A 15,791-nucleotide genomic window follows, 5' to 3' on the forward strand; every position below is an offset into this window, starting at 1 on the left:
GCTTCTGGCATCATCTGTGATTTCCTTTTGTAATATCCTGAAATTTCAGAGAGAAAGAAACCTTGTGTTCTTCCTCATGTATAGAATATAGCCAATAATATAGCATATATGTTAGCAAATGCACACATGACTACAGTATAATGTGAAGGAAGAGAACAAAGGGGTAAAATAAAAGGGACTGAGTAAACATGAGCACAGGTGACTGAAATGAGTTATGAAAGTATATTAAACAATTTTTTGAGTTCTAATTCTGTCATGGATTTCTTTTGTCTTGGTGGTGGCTGGATAAGCCCATAAAATGTATTTTCTACTAAAAGTGCAAAATTGAATGTGAAGCTTCACAACTTCCATTCTGAATACCAATTCTAACTGTATGGAAGTTCATTGAGTAGTATCAACTTTGGGTCTGGTTAATTTTGATGTGTGTTTTTTTATTTTTTTACAATGTTTTCTTAATGATAAAGTTCATGGGTGGGGAAGTGGGTGGATTGGGGAGGAGATTGGGAGGGAAAACCATGATGAGAATATGTTTTATGAAAAAAATATTTTATTTTTAATTAAAAGTTTTTTAAAGATGTAAATGAGAGAAGCCAAGTGTTTTTTATAGACTAGTTCAGGGTATATAACCTGGTCAGATGGTGGGCTATGTGTGGCCCTGAATTGGTACATATATATGATCCAACATAAAATCAAAATTTCACTGAAAACATTATGAGATCTTTTTCTGTGTGTGATTTTGTGTGTGTGTGTTGTGTGTGTGTGTGTGTGTGTGTGTGTGTGTGTGTGTGTGTAGCTATATTGTGTGACTCTTGAGCATGAACTCTGTAGATGACTGCATGTTCCAATGTCATGCAAAGTGAATATATAAGAAAAATAAAAGAAAGAATGAGAGAAAAAACAAAGAAATTAAAAGAGATTTTAACACAATACAAAGGATGTAAGACATAAGAAAAGACACAATTTTAGCTCAGTGCAGTCACTGTGGACTTCCTGGAGTCTCAGGCCCTCCTCAACCACTGCCTCTTCACCCTCTACGTTCTTGGTCATTCTCCCAGCTTAGCTCATAAGATGTCAATGCGGTGACAGTGTCATTTTACCCAAACCAGAAAACGTCCTTAACTAATAAAGCCAATCAGCACAGAGATGCACATGTTTAAAATGCCTATGAGGTCACTGAGCACTGACCTCCTTCTTCCTCTCAAGGACTGTGTCTACTCTGCCCTCCTCCAACCCGAGCAGCCTTCCTGGGAAGATGCCACCAGTCCTGATTCTCCTGACCTTGTTTCTGCCACTGGGAGCTGGTGGAGGTGAGTGAACACCCCTGTCCCAAAGGTGTCATCCCATAATACATAGGCAGACGCTCTGCCCAGCTCTAGTCAGGAACTGACCTGCACCTAACCAGGAGGTTTCTGAATCTCAGGTCTCATACCAAACCCAGACCTGGAAATCTGTCACTGGCTAGATTTTCAACAGGGTCTAAAGAAGGGAGGTGTCCTCAGAAGACATAGTGGGCATTAGCTTTTCCCTGCTTTTCGTCACCACCTGGAGAGATGATAATCCCTAAAAAGACAAGCAGCAGAGAATGCAAAGAAAATTTAAAAGTACATCATTAAACTTACTTGAGCCCAGGGCAAGGGCAGCTTTAATGACCAGCCTGCAGTGGAATAAGGCCACCAGCTCAAGAATATTAGCATCAAAGCCCAGCGGCGGTGGCACACGCCTTTAATCCCAGCACCCAGGAGGCACAGCCAGGCGGATCTCTGTGAGTTTGAGGCCAGCCTGGTTTACAGAGTGAGATCCAGGACAGGAACCAAACTACACAAAAAAACCCTGTCTCAAAAAAAGAAAAGAAAAGAAAAGAAAGAAAGAAAGAAAGAAAGAAAGAAAGAAAGAAAGAAAGAAAGAAAGAGGAAGGAAGGAAGGAAGGAAGGAAGGAAGGAAGGAAGGAAGGAAGGAAGGAAGGAAGAATATTAGCATCACTCAGTAACCTCCACACTCAGCCAGCTAAAGAAGGAGGCCCAGAGGGACAGATGCCTGCATTACACATTCCACTAGCTTTGCAGTCTTGTTTGGTTGGCCTCTCCACTTCTTCCTGCAGGTCACCAGCTATTCCCATCTTTGCCAGCACACTACTCCAATGTCCCCTAGGCTCTGAATCCCATGAGCTCTGAACCACCAGGCCTCCAGCTAAGTAGAAGTCATTCATCCATGCAGCAAAAAGCATTTACTGAGAACACAAGATGTGTTGGCCACCAGAATAGGAGAATTTTAGGAAATCCCCCTCTGTAGTTGAGAAAATAACAACCAAGACATGAGCAGGATTGGGAGACTCACTAACAAAAAGAACATAGGTGAGCCTACCAGGATCCTCTTGACCTCTATCATCAAGAAGATAGATTTGGTCCGTCCACATGTTCGTAAAGGAGGGGCTGGGGGACAAGTGCCACCCACCCCTTCTCAGAATAGGGCTCCAAGGCTTAAGATTCAGCAAAGATTATTCTATGTGTAGGGAATTCTGTCCACCACAGGCTTGGGGAACTGCAGATCCCATAGTCTTCACCCTCTCCCTGGATATTCCCTCCTGACCTCACCTGCTGCTCGCAGGCACCCATATTCTAGCCTTTTCTTTCAGAGGAGATCATCGGGGGACAGGAGGTCAAGCCCCACTCCCGCCCCTACATGACATTTATTAAGTATGTGGATGACAATGGGTATAGGAAATACTGCGGAGGCTTCCTGGTGCGAGACAACTTCGTGCTGACAGCCGCTCACTGCCTGGGAAGGTGAGGAGAAGCAGCTAGCCCGTGTTTTCTGAGACCCCAACAGGTGTTTCTGTTCTCTACTTGTGGATGCTCCTGAGAGCACACCAGAGGGCAGGACTGTGAAAATGGAAGTCTGAAAACAGGGACACTGAGGTCAAAGGGGGAGAGGTCAGAGCCAGCAGCACCCTTGAGGAGAAAGCAGCTGCACTGGCCAGACTAAAGCGGTGGCTGAGGTTGAAAGGACACATTGAGAGTCAGTGCAAACTTTGGAATATTTCCTAGAAGCAAGAGGCAGCCTCCAGTACTGTAATGTTCTTGAGAAGTAGAGTAGCAGGTCAAACCCTGAGGCCCTCCTGTCTCCTCAAGTCCCCTCAGCTAGAGCCCCTCCCTGCCCACCCTGCCTCTTACACCTCCTGGACTGTGTCCTCTCTCACTCCATATCTCTCATCTCCACTCTGCTCTCTACAGCTCAATGAGAGTCATTCTTGGGGCCCACAACATCAAGGCACAGGAGGAGACCCAGCAGATCATCCCTGTGGCAAAAGCCATTTCCCACCCAGACTACAATCCTAGTGACCACTCCAATGACATCATGCTCTTAAAGGTGAGACCTGCCACCCCCACATCCATAGACCTCCACCCATACCTCAACCAATCCTGGTACCTGTGCTCTGCTTGATGCACGGCTTGCCCCTCCCCTCCTGCTCTCATCCTGCTCCTTCCCTCCCTGCCATCCTGGTTGTCAAAGTGTCCCAGGTCAGCAGGCTCCTGGCTAAGCTGGTCTCTCCTGCCTCTTCCCTATCAGCTGCAGAGGAAGGCCATTAGAACGAAAGCTGTGAGCCCACTCAAGCTGCCCAAAGCCGATGCCCAGTTGAAGCCAGGGTATGTGTGCCACCTGGCTGGCTGGGGGAGAAAGTCTCTCCATGCCACTAAAGGAACGGATCTCCTGCAAGAGGCTGTATTGATCATCCAGGATGACCAGAAATGCAAACTCCGCTTCCACCGCTATATCAAGACCATTCAGATTTGTGCTGGAGACCCAAAGCAAATACAGGCTGCTTTCAAGGTGGGGATCAAGCATTTAACAGACAAAATGCAGGAAGAAAGGAACATGGGGTAGGCCTGGGTGTGAGAATGGCCAAAGCCTCAAGCCCCAGATCAGAGCAGAGAAATCCCAAAAGTGCAGCTTTGAGTCCCTCTGTGGGTTAGAAAATATGGAAGGTGGGAAACATCCACCTTCCCAAAGCAGCATAAATTATCCCAGAGAGTCCCTGAGGACTTCAGGGAGAGCCTTGAACTGAGCTAGAAGGAAAAGTCGGGTCTCCCTGGAGCCCTGATCCTGAGGGAGTTTGAAAACCTGTCCTGGACCTGACCTAACAGTTAACCTTCCCAGGAGGAAGTAGAGACGGCAGAGTCAGGGAACCAGACTCAGTTCTTCCTTTCCCTGCCCACAGGGTGACTCTGGAGGACCTCTCGTATGTGACAACAGAGCTTATGGAGTTTTATCCTATGTAAAAAAAGAGACCATCGCTCCAGGAATCTTCACTAAGGTCGTGTCCTTCCTGCCGTGGATAAGAAGCAGCATGAAGCCTTCTAACAGGTGCTAAACCAGCTGTTCCTACCAGCTTGTCTGGACACAGGCCAGAACCACATGGAGTGGGCAGCAAAGGTGAAAACTCATAATAAATTGATCTCCTCGGTGAATACAGCTGACATCCTTTATTGTTTGAGCGTCTCTCATGTGCACCTCGGTGGTCCAGGCAGCCTCTCCTGTCAGTTCTGGGCTTTTCTTCCTCCTTCTTCACCAGCCCCTCCCCCATCTGGACCTTCAGGCTAGACAATTCCACATATTCATCACCCCATACATGATGGACTTAGTGGGTTGTTTTTTATTTATTTATTTATTTATTTATTTATTTATTTATTTATTTATTTATTTTTACCTTTTCAGAGCTGTATTAGGAGAGAGAAGGACAGAGAGAAACAGAGACAGAGAAAGAGAAAGAGACAGAGAGAGACCTAGCAGCAGGAAAGTACAGAGAGAATACGGAGAGAGATGTTTTTATTTTTGAGATAGGATCTCACTATATAGCTCTGGCTGGCCTGGACTGTACAGAGATCTGCTGCATATGCTTCCCAAGGGATGAGATTAAAGGGGTGTGCCACGATATCCAACTACATGCATATTTAATACCCAGATCTTCAAGGCTGGTTTTCTTACAACACAATCAGGAGTCTACACTCAGTCATTCCTTTTCATACTTAGCCCTCCACAAAAGAACCTCCTCAGGACCAGGAAATCCCTACCATTTCTAAACCACCTTCATCAAGATAATTGAATAAGGCATTGGGGTGAAGGGAGATTGGACTCTGGGAATTTAGAAGGCCTTAGGAATCCGTTTCCTATTTCTAGGACCTCTCATCTCTCTAGCAGGTCTGGTGACTCTCACCACCTGAACTGTCTGCAGTCTAGAAGGCTGAGACATCCCTCTGGTGGCCACAGGCTAACCTGGGTGCCATTTCCCCACCCAGCACAGATCTCAGGCGACTTCTGTCCCCCTTGCTGGCCTTCCAGTGTTTTCCACATGACTTCCTCTAGCCACCTGTGCCAGCCCCACCTCCTCAGCCCTGATTTAAACCAGCCTTTTACTCATTTATAAGTTCCAAACACTTGGAATCTCCTCTACCTCTTAGTCCAGTTAGACTTAGCCTGCCAGTCACCTGATGCTCACCCTTCCCACCTAGGCCAAGCTCAGCCCTGTTCCAACCCAAGTCTTCCAAGGAGAGGCTCAGCCATGACCTCCAGTCACTCAACAGCCCTGGCTCAGTTTGGAAACTCTGCTTCCCCCTGCTGGCAACATGAATTATAGCAGTTTATGAACCAGAGGGATCCAAGGGATGCTAGGCTGGAAGTCTCTTTTTGACATCATCAACCAACATTTCGTAGATCCTGATTTCTATCAGGTACACAGTAGACTCCTTCTTCACCCTCATTCTCTAGTTTCACTAGACAGGTCAGTGTGGCACAAATGGATCTATATTTGCAATTCACAAAAATGTAATGTTTTAAAAATGATTAAATTCTCTCTATTCTTATAAAGTCATGGGCATAATCTTCTTTAGTTCAGAAAAGCAGTGTATGGATTTGGAAGAAAGTTGGAAACCTTCCAGTGCTGTGGTCTTCATTGTACCTCATGTGGAGCCCTCATGAAAGAGGTGGGCAGGAGAAAGGCAAGCAGAGTGGCTGTAGCCTGCTTCACATTCAAACCACAGACCTGGCCTGTTGTTCGAATTTCTAAAGGTCTTAAAATAAAAAACCTGGATCCAGATAGTGGTGTAAATACTGAAAACTCAGAGAGACAAAAAAAAAAAAGCCACTGCCACGTCTCAACTCACCAATTCCCCGAATCCTCTGTTTGAAAGCCTCTGAGTCCTCAGCTGAAAAAGCTCTCACCACACTGGCCACTCCACCTGAAGTAGCAGACGTTTCATTGTGACCCATGTGACCCTATTTACGTCCCTAGAACAGTCTCACTAGTGAATTGTACTTTTTTATATACTTCTCACATACATCCTGCTCACAAATTCCTCTTCATCCATTCATCCCAGTCTGCCCCACCTCCTGCCTCCCCCAGATCCACTTGTCCTCTACTTCACTTCAGAAAAGAGCAGTCACCCCAGGGAGATCAACCTAATATGGCTTAACAAGATACAATAAGACTAGGCACAAACCCTCATATCAAGGCTGGAGGAAGCAACCCAGAAGGAGGAAAAGGGTCCCAAGAGCAGGCAAACCAGTCAGATAACCCTACTCCCACTGTTAGGAGTCTCACAAAAACCCCAAGATAAACAACCACAGTATGAATGTGGAGGATCTAGTGCAGACCCATGCTGGCTCCTTTGTTGTCTCTTCAGTCTCTGTGAGCCACTGTGAGGCCTGATATGTTGGTTCTATTGCCCATTGTGGTGGTTTGAATGTAATTGGTTCCCATAATTTCATAGGGAGTGGCACTATTAGAAAGTGTGGCTTTGTTGAAGTGGGTATGGGCTTGTTGGAGGAAGTGTGTCACTGTGGGAGCAGGCTTTGAGGGTTCCTATGCTAAGAATACTGTTCAGTGAGTCAGTCAACTTCCCATTGCCTGCATGATACAACACTCTCAGCTCCAGCGCCTCATCTGCCTCCATGCCCCCATGCTCCTAGTCATGATGATAATGGACTGAACCTCTGAAACTGTTAAGTGAGTCATGCCAATTTAATGTTTTCTTTAGAAGAGTAGCCATGGTCATGGTGTCTCTTCACAGCAATAGAAACCCTAACTAAGACAAGCATGTTCTTCTAGTGTCCTTGAACCCTCTGGCTCTTATATCCTTTCACCCCCTTTCTGCAGGGTTCCTTGAACTCGGCCTAATGTTTGGGTGTGGGATTCTGCATCTGTTACAATCAGCCACTGGAGGAGCCTCTCTGATGATGAATGGGCTAGGCACCAATCTATGAGCATAGCAGAATATCATTAGGATTCATTTCATTGACTTTTTTTTGGCAATTCATGTTTGGTTCTACCCTAGGTCTCTGGGCCATCTAGCCTCTGGTTCTTGGCCATCCAGGCAGTGTCAGGCATGGGCCTCAAGTGGACCAGTCACTGTCTGGCCACCTGTTCTGCTCCACCAACACTCCAGCACAGGCAGGACAAATTGTAGGTTGAATGTTTTGTGGCTGAGCTGGGGTTCCAGTCACATGACTGGAAGCCTTGACCGGTTACAGAAGATAGACAGTTCAGGTACTGTATTCCCCAAGGCATCTTCTCTAAGGTCACCCTCGTAGATTCCAGGGAGTTTCTACTAGAGTAGGTTTCCACATCACCCCCAAATTCCAATCTTCTCCCCCAGTCTCCACTCCCTCCAAATCCTACACCTGATTGATCCCTCCAGTTCCCATACCCACCCAAACCCAGTCCATCCTCAAAATCTATTCTATCTTGTAGCAGCCTTTTTCTTTTGGATCTACCACCCAGCTCCCAAATCAAGACATGGAGACTTCTTATTAGTTATGAATGCTCAGCTTAGCTTAGGCTCATTTCTGGCTAGCTCTTTTAACTTAAATTAACCTGTTTCTCTTTATCTACCTTTTGCCTTAGTGCTTTTTACATTTTCCTTCGGTATGTCCTACTTTTCCTGCTGTCTCTATGTCTGTCTGTCTGGCAGGTGCCTGGCTTCTGGCCCAGGGCATGTCCTTGTCTTTCTCCTAGTTCTCTACTCCTTCTCTCCTCCTTCTCCTGTTCTTTCCTCTCAAGATTCCTCCTATTTATTCTCTCTGCCCACCAGCCCTGCCTTTCCCTCTCCTGCTTGGCTACTGGCCATTCATCTCTTTATTAGACCAATCAAGTGCAGGCAAGGTGCAACAGCAACACCTCCTTACATCGTTAAACAAATGCAGCAGAAACAAATGTAACACACCTTTACACAATTAAAGTAATATTCTACAGCATAAACAAATGCCACACATCTTTACATAGTTAAATATTCCACAACACTGTCTCCCTTTCACAGGGAAATCTAAGTGGCCCACCTAAACTGTAGCTAGAGTTTTCCAGCATTTGTAAGACTGAAACGGTGCTATGGCTGCTGGCTCTGCCCACCTCAGCTTCCCAACATGGAGGTGGTACGTTTTCCACCAGCTCTGGGAGCCATCAACTCTCAGAAATAGTGGTTCTATGTTTCTGTCAAAGCATCATGTAGCCCAGAAACCTCTTTTTTTGTTTTGTACTAGCAAAGGCTAAATCTACCACACAGCTTAATGTGCCACTTGCAGAGGCCTCATTCCCGCCATACTGCAGGTCGAGCATGCACACCAGGAACCCACCATAGTAGCTCAAACACGCAGGCTGCCACTAACTTGAGAGAAACAACTAGGAACTGTTTTTAGTTTGTTTTAGAATCTTTTTACTCAGGTTTTAGGTGGAAACTCTTGTCAACACGTTGGGCACCATTTGTAGCTGGAGTTTTCCTGCCTTGCCCACAGTCAGGACAAATCTCTGTCACCCACTAGTCCCACAGCCGCTCAGACCCAACCAAGTAAACACAGAGACTTATATTGTTTACAAATTGTATGGCCATGGCAGGCTTCTTGTTAACTGTTCTTATATCTTAAATTAATCCATTTCTATAAATCTATACCTTGCTACGTGGCTCGTGGCTTACCGGCATCTTCACATGCTGCTTGTCCTGGCGGCAGCTGGCTGTGTCTCCCTCACTCAGCCTTCCACTTCCCAGAATTCTCCTCTCTCCTTGTCCCACCTATGCTTCCTGTCTGTCCACTGGCCAATAAGTGTTTTATTTATTGACCAATCAGAGCAATTTGACATACATACCATCCCACAGCACTTCCCGTTGAGTCCTTGTTACTTAGCCTCTCTGGGGCTGTGGATTGTAGCATGATTATCTTTTACTTAACAGCTAATATCCACTTATAAATGAGTACATACCATGTTTGTCTTTCTGGGTCTGGGTTACCTCGTTCAGGATGATTGTTTTTCTAGTTTCATCCATTTTCCTACAAATTTCATAATGTCTTGTTTTTTTACAGCTGAGTAATACTCCATCGTATAAATGTACCACATTTTCTTTATCCATTATTCTGTTGAGGGACATCTAGGTTGTTTCCAGTTTCTGGCTATTATTTCTTTAAAACTACTATAAACATAGTTAAGCAAGTGTCCTTGTGGCAGGATAGAGCATCCTTTGTGTATATGCCCAGGAGTGGCTAATTTGGTATAGTGGTATAGTTTGGTCTTCAGATAGATCAATTCCCAATTTTCTGAGAAACTGCCATATTGATTTCCATGGTAACTGTACAAGTTTGCACTCCCATCAGCATTGGAGAAGTGTTCCCCTTGCTCCACATCCTAGCCAGCCTAAGCTGTAACCTTTGTTACTGTTCTTAGCCATTCTGATAGGTGTAAGATGGAATTTCAAAGCAGTTTTGGTTTGCATTTCCCTGATGGCTAAGGATATTAAACATTTTTTAATGTTTCTCAGCCAGTTATGATTCCTCTATTGAGAATTCTCTGTTTAGATCTGTACCCCATTTTTAGTTGGATGATTTGATTAGTTGATGGCTAAGTTTCTTGATTTCTTTACATATTTTGGATATTAGCCTTCTGACAGATGTGGAGTTGGTGAAAATCTTTTCCTGTGCTGTAGGTTGCCATTTTTCCTACTATCCTTTGCCTTACAGAAGCTTTTCAGTTTCATGGGGTCCCATTTACTAATAGTTGATCTTAGTGCCTCTGCTATCCGGGGTCTTCAGGAAATTGTCTCCTGTGCTGATGCATTCAAGGCTATTCTCCACTTTCTCTTCTATCAGGTTCAGTGTATCTGGTCATTGATCCGCTTGGACTTGAATTTTGTGCAGGGTGATAAATAAGAATATTTTTCATTCTTCTACATGCAAACATCCACTGAGACCAGCACCAGATTTTTTTTCCAGTGTGCATTTCTGGCTTCTTTATAAAAAATCAAGTGTTCATAGGTGTGTGAATTTATGTTTGTGTCTTCAATTCCATTGGTCAACATGTCTGCTTTTAGCCAATACCATACAGTTTCCATTACCATAGCTCTGTAGTACAGCTCATAATTAGGAATGGATATTGAATGCTTTTTAAAATATTTATTGGATTTTTTTTCATTTGTATATTCTTTTTTGTTCTTTTTTTTATTGCCTATTTCTTTCACTTGCCCATTTGTTGACTGTCAGTTTTATTTCCTTGGTGTTTAATTTCTGAAATTCTTTGCATATTTTGGATAATAGCCTGTGATGGCTGATCTTGGTTGTCAACTAAACTGCATTTGGAAGGATCTAAAACTCAAGCAGCTGGGCACACCTGGGAGTGTTTTTCTTGATTAGATTATTTGAGGTAGGAGATCCATCACAAATCCAGGCCCCACTTTCCCATGGCAGCCCATGCCAAAAAAAAAAAAAAATGGAAGAAGGAAGGTTTTGCTTTTTGCCTCCTGGTCCTCATGCTTTCTGGAAACTACATCCACCTTGTTGCTGAGGCATTCCTTTTTTGGTTATAGAACTTACTTCTTTAGGATTCCATCTCTGGTGAGTCCAGCAGCTCTCTAGGAATCCTTCAGAACTCCATCACTGGATGTGGACTGTTGAGACAAACAGTCTTGTGGACAGAACAACGGCATCCTTGGTCTTCCTGTCAGGGGACAGCCATTAATGCTTCCTTTGCTGTACAGTGTTGGACCCCAAAGTTTAGGGTCTCGAGTGGGCGCCCCAAGAACCCAGACTCCGGTCCAGTTGATGCAATAGCAAGAGGTTTTTATTGAAGCGGCTGTACAGTCAGGCAAACTCTTGTCCTGGGAGCAAGAGTCGCATCGCACTACAGTCACATAAGCACTTTTAAAGGAAAACCCCACAAAAGCCACAAGATTACAATTCCCATACAATTTTGTTTCAATTGATTTATGTCTAGAGGCTAATTTCATAAGATCATGGTCTGGTCACAGAGTGATCACAGAGGGGGTACAGTTACGTCAATGTGCACATTTTTCCTGAAACCTCAAGGGGGAGCATTAGGGCGGGAGTGGAGTTTACACAAAGGTCACAGTGGTCCTTCCTGGAACACTTGCAACTATCCCAGTCACAGTTGAGCACATCTCTTAACAGAGATCTCTTTACATTGTTACATTGTGGCAGGGGTGGTTGAATAATGGCTGAGTCAAGTTGCCCTTGGAACTAGTTTTCTTTTTAGTTCCTTATTCTCCTAGGGCTTGGGGGGTGTAAGCCTGAAGGGTTAGGGTCTTTCATACAGAAACTTTATTTTCATAGCATTCCACCTATTGATGCTTTGGGCTAGTTCTTCTGCCTTTGGTGCTCTGTTTAAAAATGTTCTAGATCTTCTCAATATCATAAAGGGTTTCCCCTGGGTTTTCTTCTAAAATTTGTGTTTCTGGTTTTAAACTAAGGCTTTGATCCATTTAAATGATTTTTTGTAGAAGGTTAAGGATGAGATTCATATTTCATTCCTCTCCAGGTATATTCAGTTCTGACAGCACCATTTGTGGAATCTTTTTCAAAGTTTTTTTTTAATTTTTTGCCTCTTTTGTCAAAAATTAAGTGGGCATAGCTTTGCCACTTTATGCCAGCACCTCTATCCTAGTATCTTCTTGCCTATTTTTGCCCCAGTACCAGGGGGTCTTTATCACTATGGCTCTGTAGTATTATTTTTTTAATTAAAAGTTTTTTTTCCTTTTTACATATCAACCATAGTTCCCCCTCCCTCCCCTCCTCTTGCTCACTCTCTACTTTCCCCCCACCACACCTCATCCACTTTTCAGAGAGGGTAAAGCCTCCTATGGGAAGTCAACAAAGTCTGGCACATCAATTGAGGCAGGACCAAGCCCCTCCTCCCTGTATCAAGGCTGAGCAAGGTATCCCTCCACAGGAAATGGACTCCAAAAAGTCATTTCATGCACTAGGGATAAATCCTGGTCCCACTGCCAGTGGTCTCACATGCTAGTTCAGGCCCATGCAGGTTCCCCAGCTGTCAGTCCAGAATCTGTGAGCTCCAACTAGCTTGGGTCAGCTGTCCTGTGGGTTTCCCCATCATGATCTCTGCTCACATAATCCTTCCTCCCTCTCTTCAACTGGATTCCAGGTGCTCCACCCAGTGATTAGCTGTAAATCTCTGCATCTGTTTCCATCAGTTACTGGATGAAGGTTCTATGATGACAATTAGGGTAGTCATCGATCTGATTACAGGGCAAGGCCAGTTCAGGGACCCTCTCCACTATTGCTTGGATTCTTAGCAGGGGTCATCTTTGTGGGTTCCTTGGAATATCCCTAGCACCAAGTTTCTCCCTAACCCCACGATGGCTCCTTCTATCAAGATATTTCCTTCCTTGCTCTCTCTCTCTCTGTCCCTTCCCCAACTCGACCATCCCATTCCCTCATGTTCTCATGCCACCTCTCCTTGGCTCCTCCCCTCCCCCCACACTCCCAATTTACTCTGGAGAGCTTATCTATTTCCCCTTCCTAGGGCGATCCATGTTTGTCTCTCTTAGGGTCCTCCTTCTTATCTAACTTCTCTGAGGTTGTGGATTGTATCTTGGTTATCCTTTGCTTTATGTCTAATATCCACTTATGAGTGAGTACATACAGTGTTTGTCTTTTGGGGGGGTCTGGGTTACCTCACTCAGGATGGTTTTTTCTAGTTCTGTCCATTTGCCTGCAAATTTCATGATGTCATTGTTTTTTACAGCTGGTTAATACTCCATTGTGTAAATGAAGCACATTTTCTTTATCCATTCTTCATTTGAGGGGCATCTAGGTTGTTTCTAGGTTCTGACTATTACAAATAATGCTATTAATATAGTTGTGAAAATGTTTTTATGGTATGAATGTGCATCTTTTGAGTATATTCCTAAGAGTGGTATTGCTAGATCATGAAATAGATTGATTCCCAGCTTTCTGAGAAACTGCCATACTGATTTCCAAAGTGGCTGTACAAGTTTGCACTCTCACCAACAGTGGAGGAGTGTTCCCCTTACTCCACATCCTCTCCAGCATAGGCTGTCATCAGCGTTTTTTATCTTAGCCATTCTGACAGGTGTAAGATGGTATCTCAGAATTGTTTTGATTTACATTTCCCTGATGGCTAAGGATGTTGAGTGATTCTTTGTCTTTTGGCCATTTGAAATTTTTCTGTTGAGAATTCTTTGTTTCGATATGTGCTCCATTTTTTTAAATTGGATTATTTGATATTTTGATGTCTAGTTTCTTGAGCTCTTCATGTATTTTGGAGATCAGCCTTCTTTCAGATGTAGGGTTAGTGAAGACCTTTTCCCATTGTGTGGACTGTCATTTTGTCTTATTTACTGTGTCTTTTGCCTTACAGAAACTTCTCAGTTTCAGGTGGTCCCATTTATTAACTTTTGCTCTCAGTGTCTGTGCTACCAGTGTTGTATTTAGGATGTGGTTTCCTGTGCCAATACATTCAAGGCTACTTCCCACTTTCTCTTCTATCAGGTTCAGTGTAACTGGATTTATATTGAAGTCTTTGATCCACTTGGACTTTAGTTTTGTGCATGGTGATAGATATGGATCTATTTGTATTCTTCTACATGCTGCCATCCAGTTATATCAGCACCATTTGTTAAAGATGCTTTCGTTTCTCCATTGTATATTTTTTGGTCCCTTGTCTAAAATCAGGTGTTCATAGGTGTGTGGATTAATGTCAGGGTCTTCGATTCTATTGATCCAAGTGTCTGTCTTTATGCCAATAACGATAAGCTGTTTTTATTACTATAGCTCTATAGTAGAGCTTGAAGTCAGGGATGGTGATGCCTCCAAAGGATCCTTTATTGTATAAGATTGTTTCGGCTATCCTGAGGTTTTTTTTTTTCTATGAAGTTGAGTATTGTTCTGTGAAGGATTGTGGTGGGATTTTGATGAGGATTTCATTGAATCTGTAGATTGCTTTTGGTAAGATTGTCATTTTTTACTATGTTGGTTCTATCTATCCAGGAGCATGGGAGGTCTTTCCATTTTCTGATATCTTCAATTTCTTTCTTCAGAGACTTAGAGTTCTTGTCATACAGGTCTTTCACTTGTTTGGTTAGAGTTACTCCAAGATATTTTATGTTCTTTGTGGCTATTGTAAATGGTGATGTTTCCCTGATTTCTTTCTCAGCCCATTTATCATTTGTATATAGGAGGGCTATTGATTTTTTTTTTAGTTAATCTTGTATTCTGCCACATTGCCGAAGGTGTTTATCAGCTATAGGAGTTCTCTGGTAGAATTTTTGGGGTCACTTATGTATGATATCATATCATCTGCAAATAGTGAAAGTTTGGCTTCTTCCTTTCCAATTTGTATCCCCTTGGTTTCCTTTTGTTGTCTTACTGCTCCAGCTAGAACTTGTCTTGTTCCTGAATTTAGTGGGATCGCTTTGAGTTTCTCTCTGTTTAGTTTGATGTTGACTGTCAGCTTGCTGTCTGTATATTGTTTTTATTATGTTTAAGTATGTTCCTTACATCCCTGATCTCTCCAAGACCTTTATCATGAAGGGGTGTTGGATTTTGTTAAAGGCTTTTTCAGCATTTAATGAGATGATCTTGTAGGGTTTTGTTTCTTTCAGTTTGTTTATATAGTGGATTACATTGACAGATTTTCATATGTTGAAGCATCCCTGCATCTCTGGGATGAAGCCTACTTGATCATGGTGGATTTTTTGATGTGTTCTTGGAGTCTGTTTGCCAGTATTTTATTGAGTATTTTTGCATCAATGTTCATGAGGGAGATTGGTCTGTAATTCTCTTTCTTTTTTATACATTTTTTTTTTTTTTTGGTTTTTCGAGACAGGGTTTCTCTGTGTAGCTTTGTGCCTCTCCTGGAACTCACTTGGTAGCCCAGGCTGGCCTCGAACTCACAGAGATCCTCCTGGCTCTGCCTCCCGAGTGCTGGGATTAAAGGCGTGCGCCACCACCGCCCGGCCTCTTTCTTTTTTGCATCTTTGTGTGGTTTGTGTATCAGGGTGACTTAGCCTCATAAGAAGAATTTGGCAATGTTTCTTCTGTTTCTGTTGTGTGGAACAATTTTAGGAGTATTGGTATTAGTTCTTCTTTGAAATTCTGGTAGAATTTTGTGCTAAAGCCATCTCGCCCTGGGCTTTTTTTCCCTTGGGAGACTTTTAATAAATGCTTCTATTTCCTTAGGGGTTATAGGTCTATTTAAGTTGTTTATCTGGTCTTGATTTAATTTTGGTAAGTGGTATGTATCCAGAAAATTGTCCATTTCCTTTAGATTTTCCAATTTTGTAGAGTATAGGTTTTTGAAGTATGACCTGATGATTCTCTGGATTCCCTCAGTGTCTGTTATTATGTCTCCCTTTTCATTTCTGATTTTGTTGATTTGGATATTCTCTCTCTGCCTTTTGGTCAGTTTGGACAAGGGTTTTTTCTATCTTGTTGATTTTCTCAAAGAACCAACTCTTTGTTTATTTGATTCTTTGTATTGT

At 43.3% G+C, this 15,791-nt stretch overlaps 1 protein-coding gene across 1 annotated transcript; it reads left to right on the forward strand.

Moving 5' to 3' along the window:
- Window positions 1–1,252: 1,252 nt before the first annotated feature.
- Window positions 1,253–4,369, forward strand: LOC131918971 (granzyme F-like). The gene is made up of 5 exons (XM_059273077.1): window positions 1,253–1,307; window positions 2,633–2,783; window positions 3,231–3,366; window positions 3,568–3,828; window positions 4,217–4,369. The coding sequence occupies exons 1-5, from the start codon at window positions 1,253–1,255 to the stop codon at window positions 4,367–4,369; spliced, it is 756 nt and encodes a 251-aa protein (XP_059129060.1).
- The last annotated feature ends 11,422 nt before the right edge of the window (window positions 4,370–15,791 follow it).

This window comes from Peromyscus eremicus, chromosome 9 (assembly GCF_949786415.1).
Source record: "Peromyscus eremicus chromosome 9, PerEre_H2_v1, whole genome shotgun sequence".
Taxonomy (NCBI): Eukaryota; Metazoa; Chordata; class Mammalia; order Rodentia; family Cricetidae; genus Peromyscus; species Peromyscus eremicus.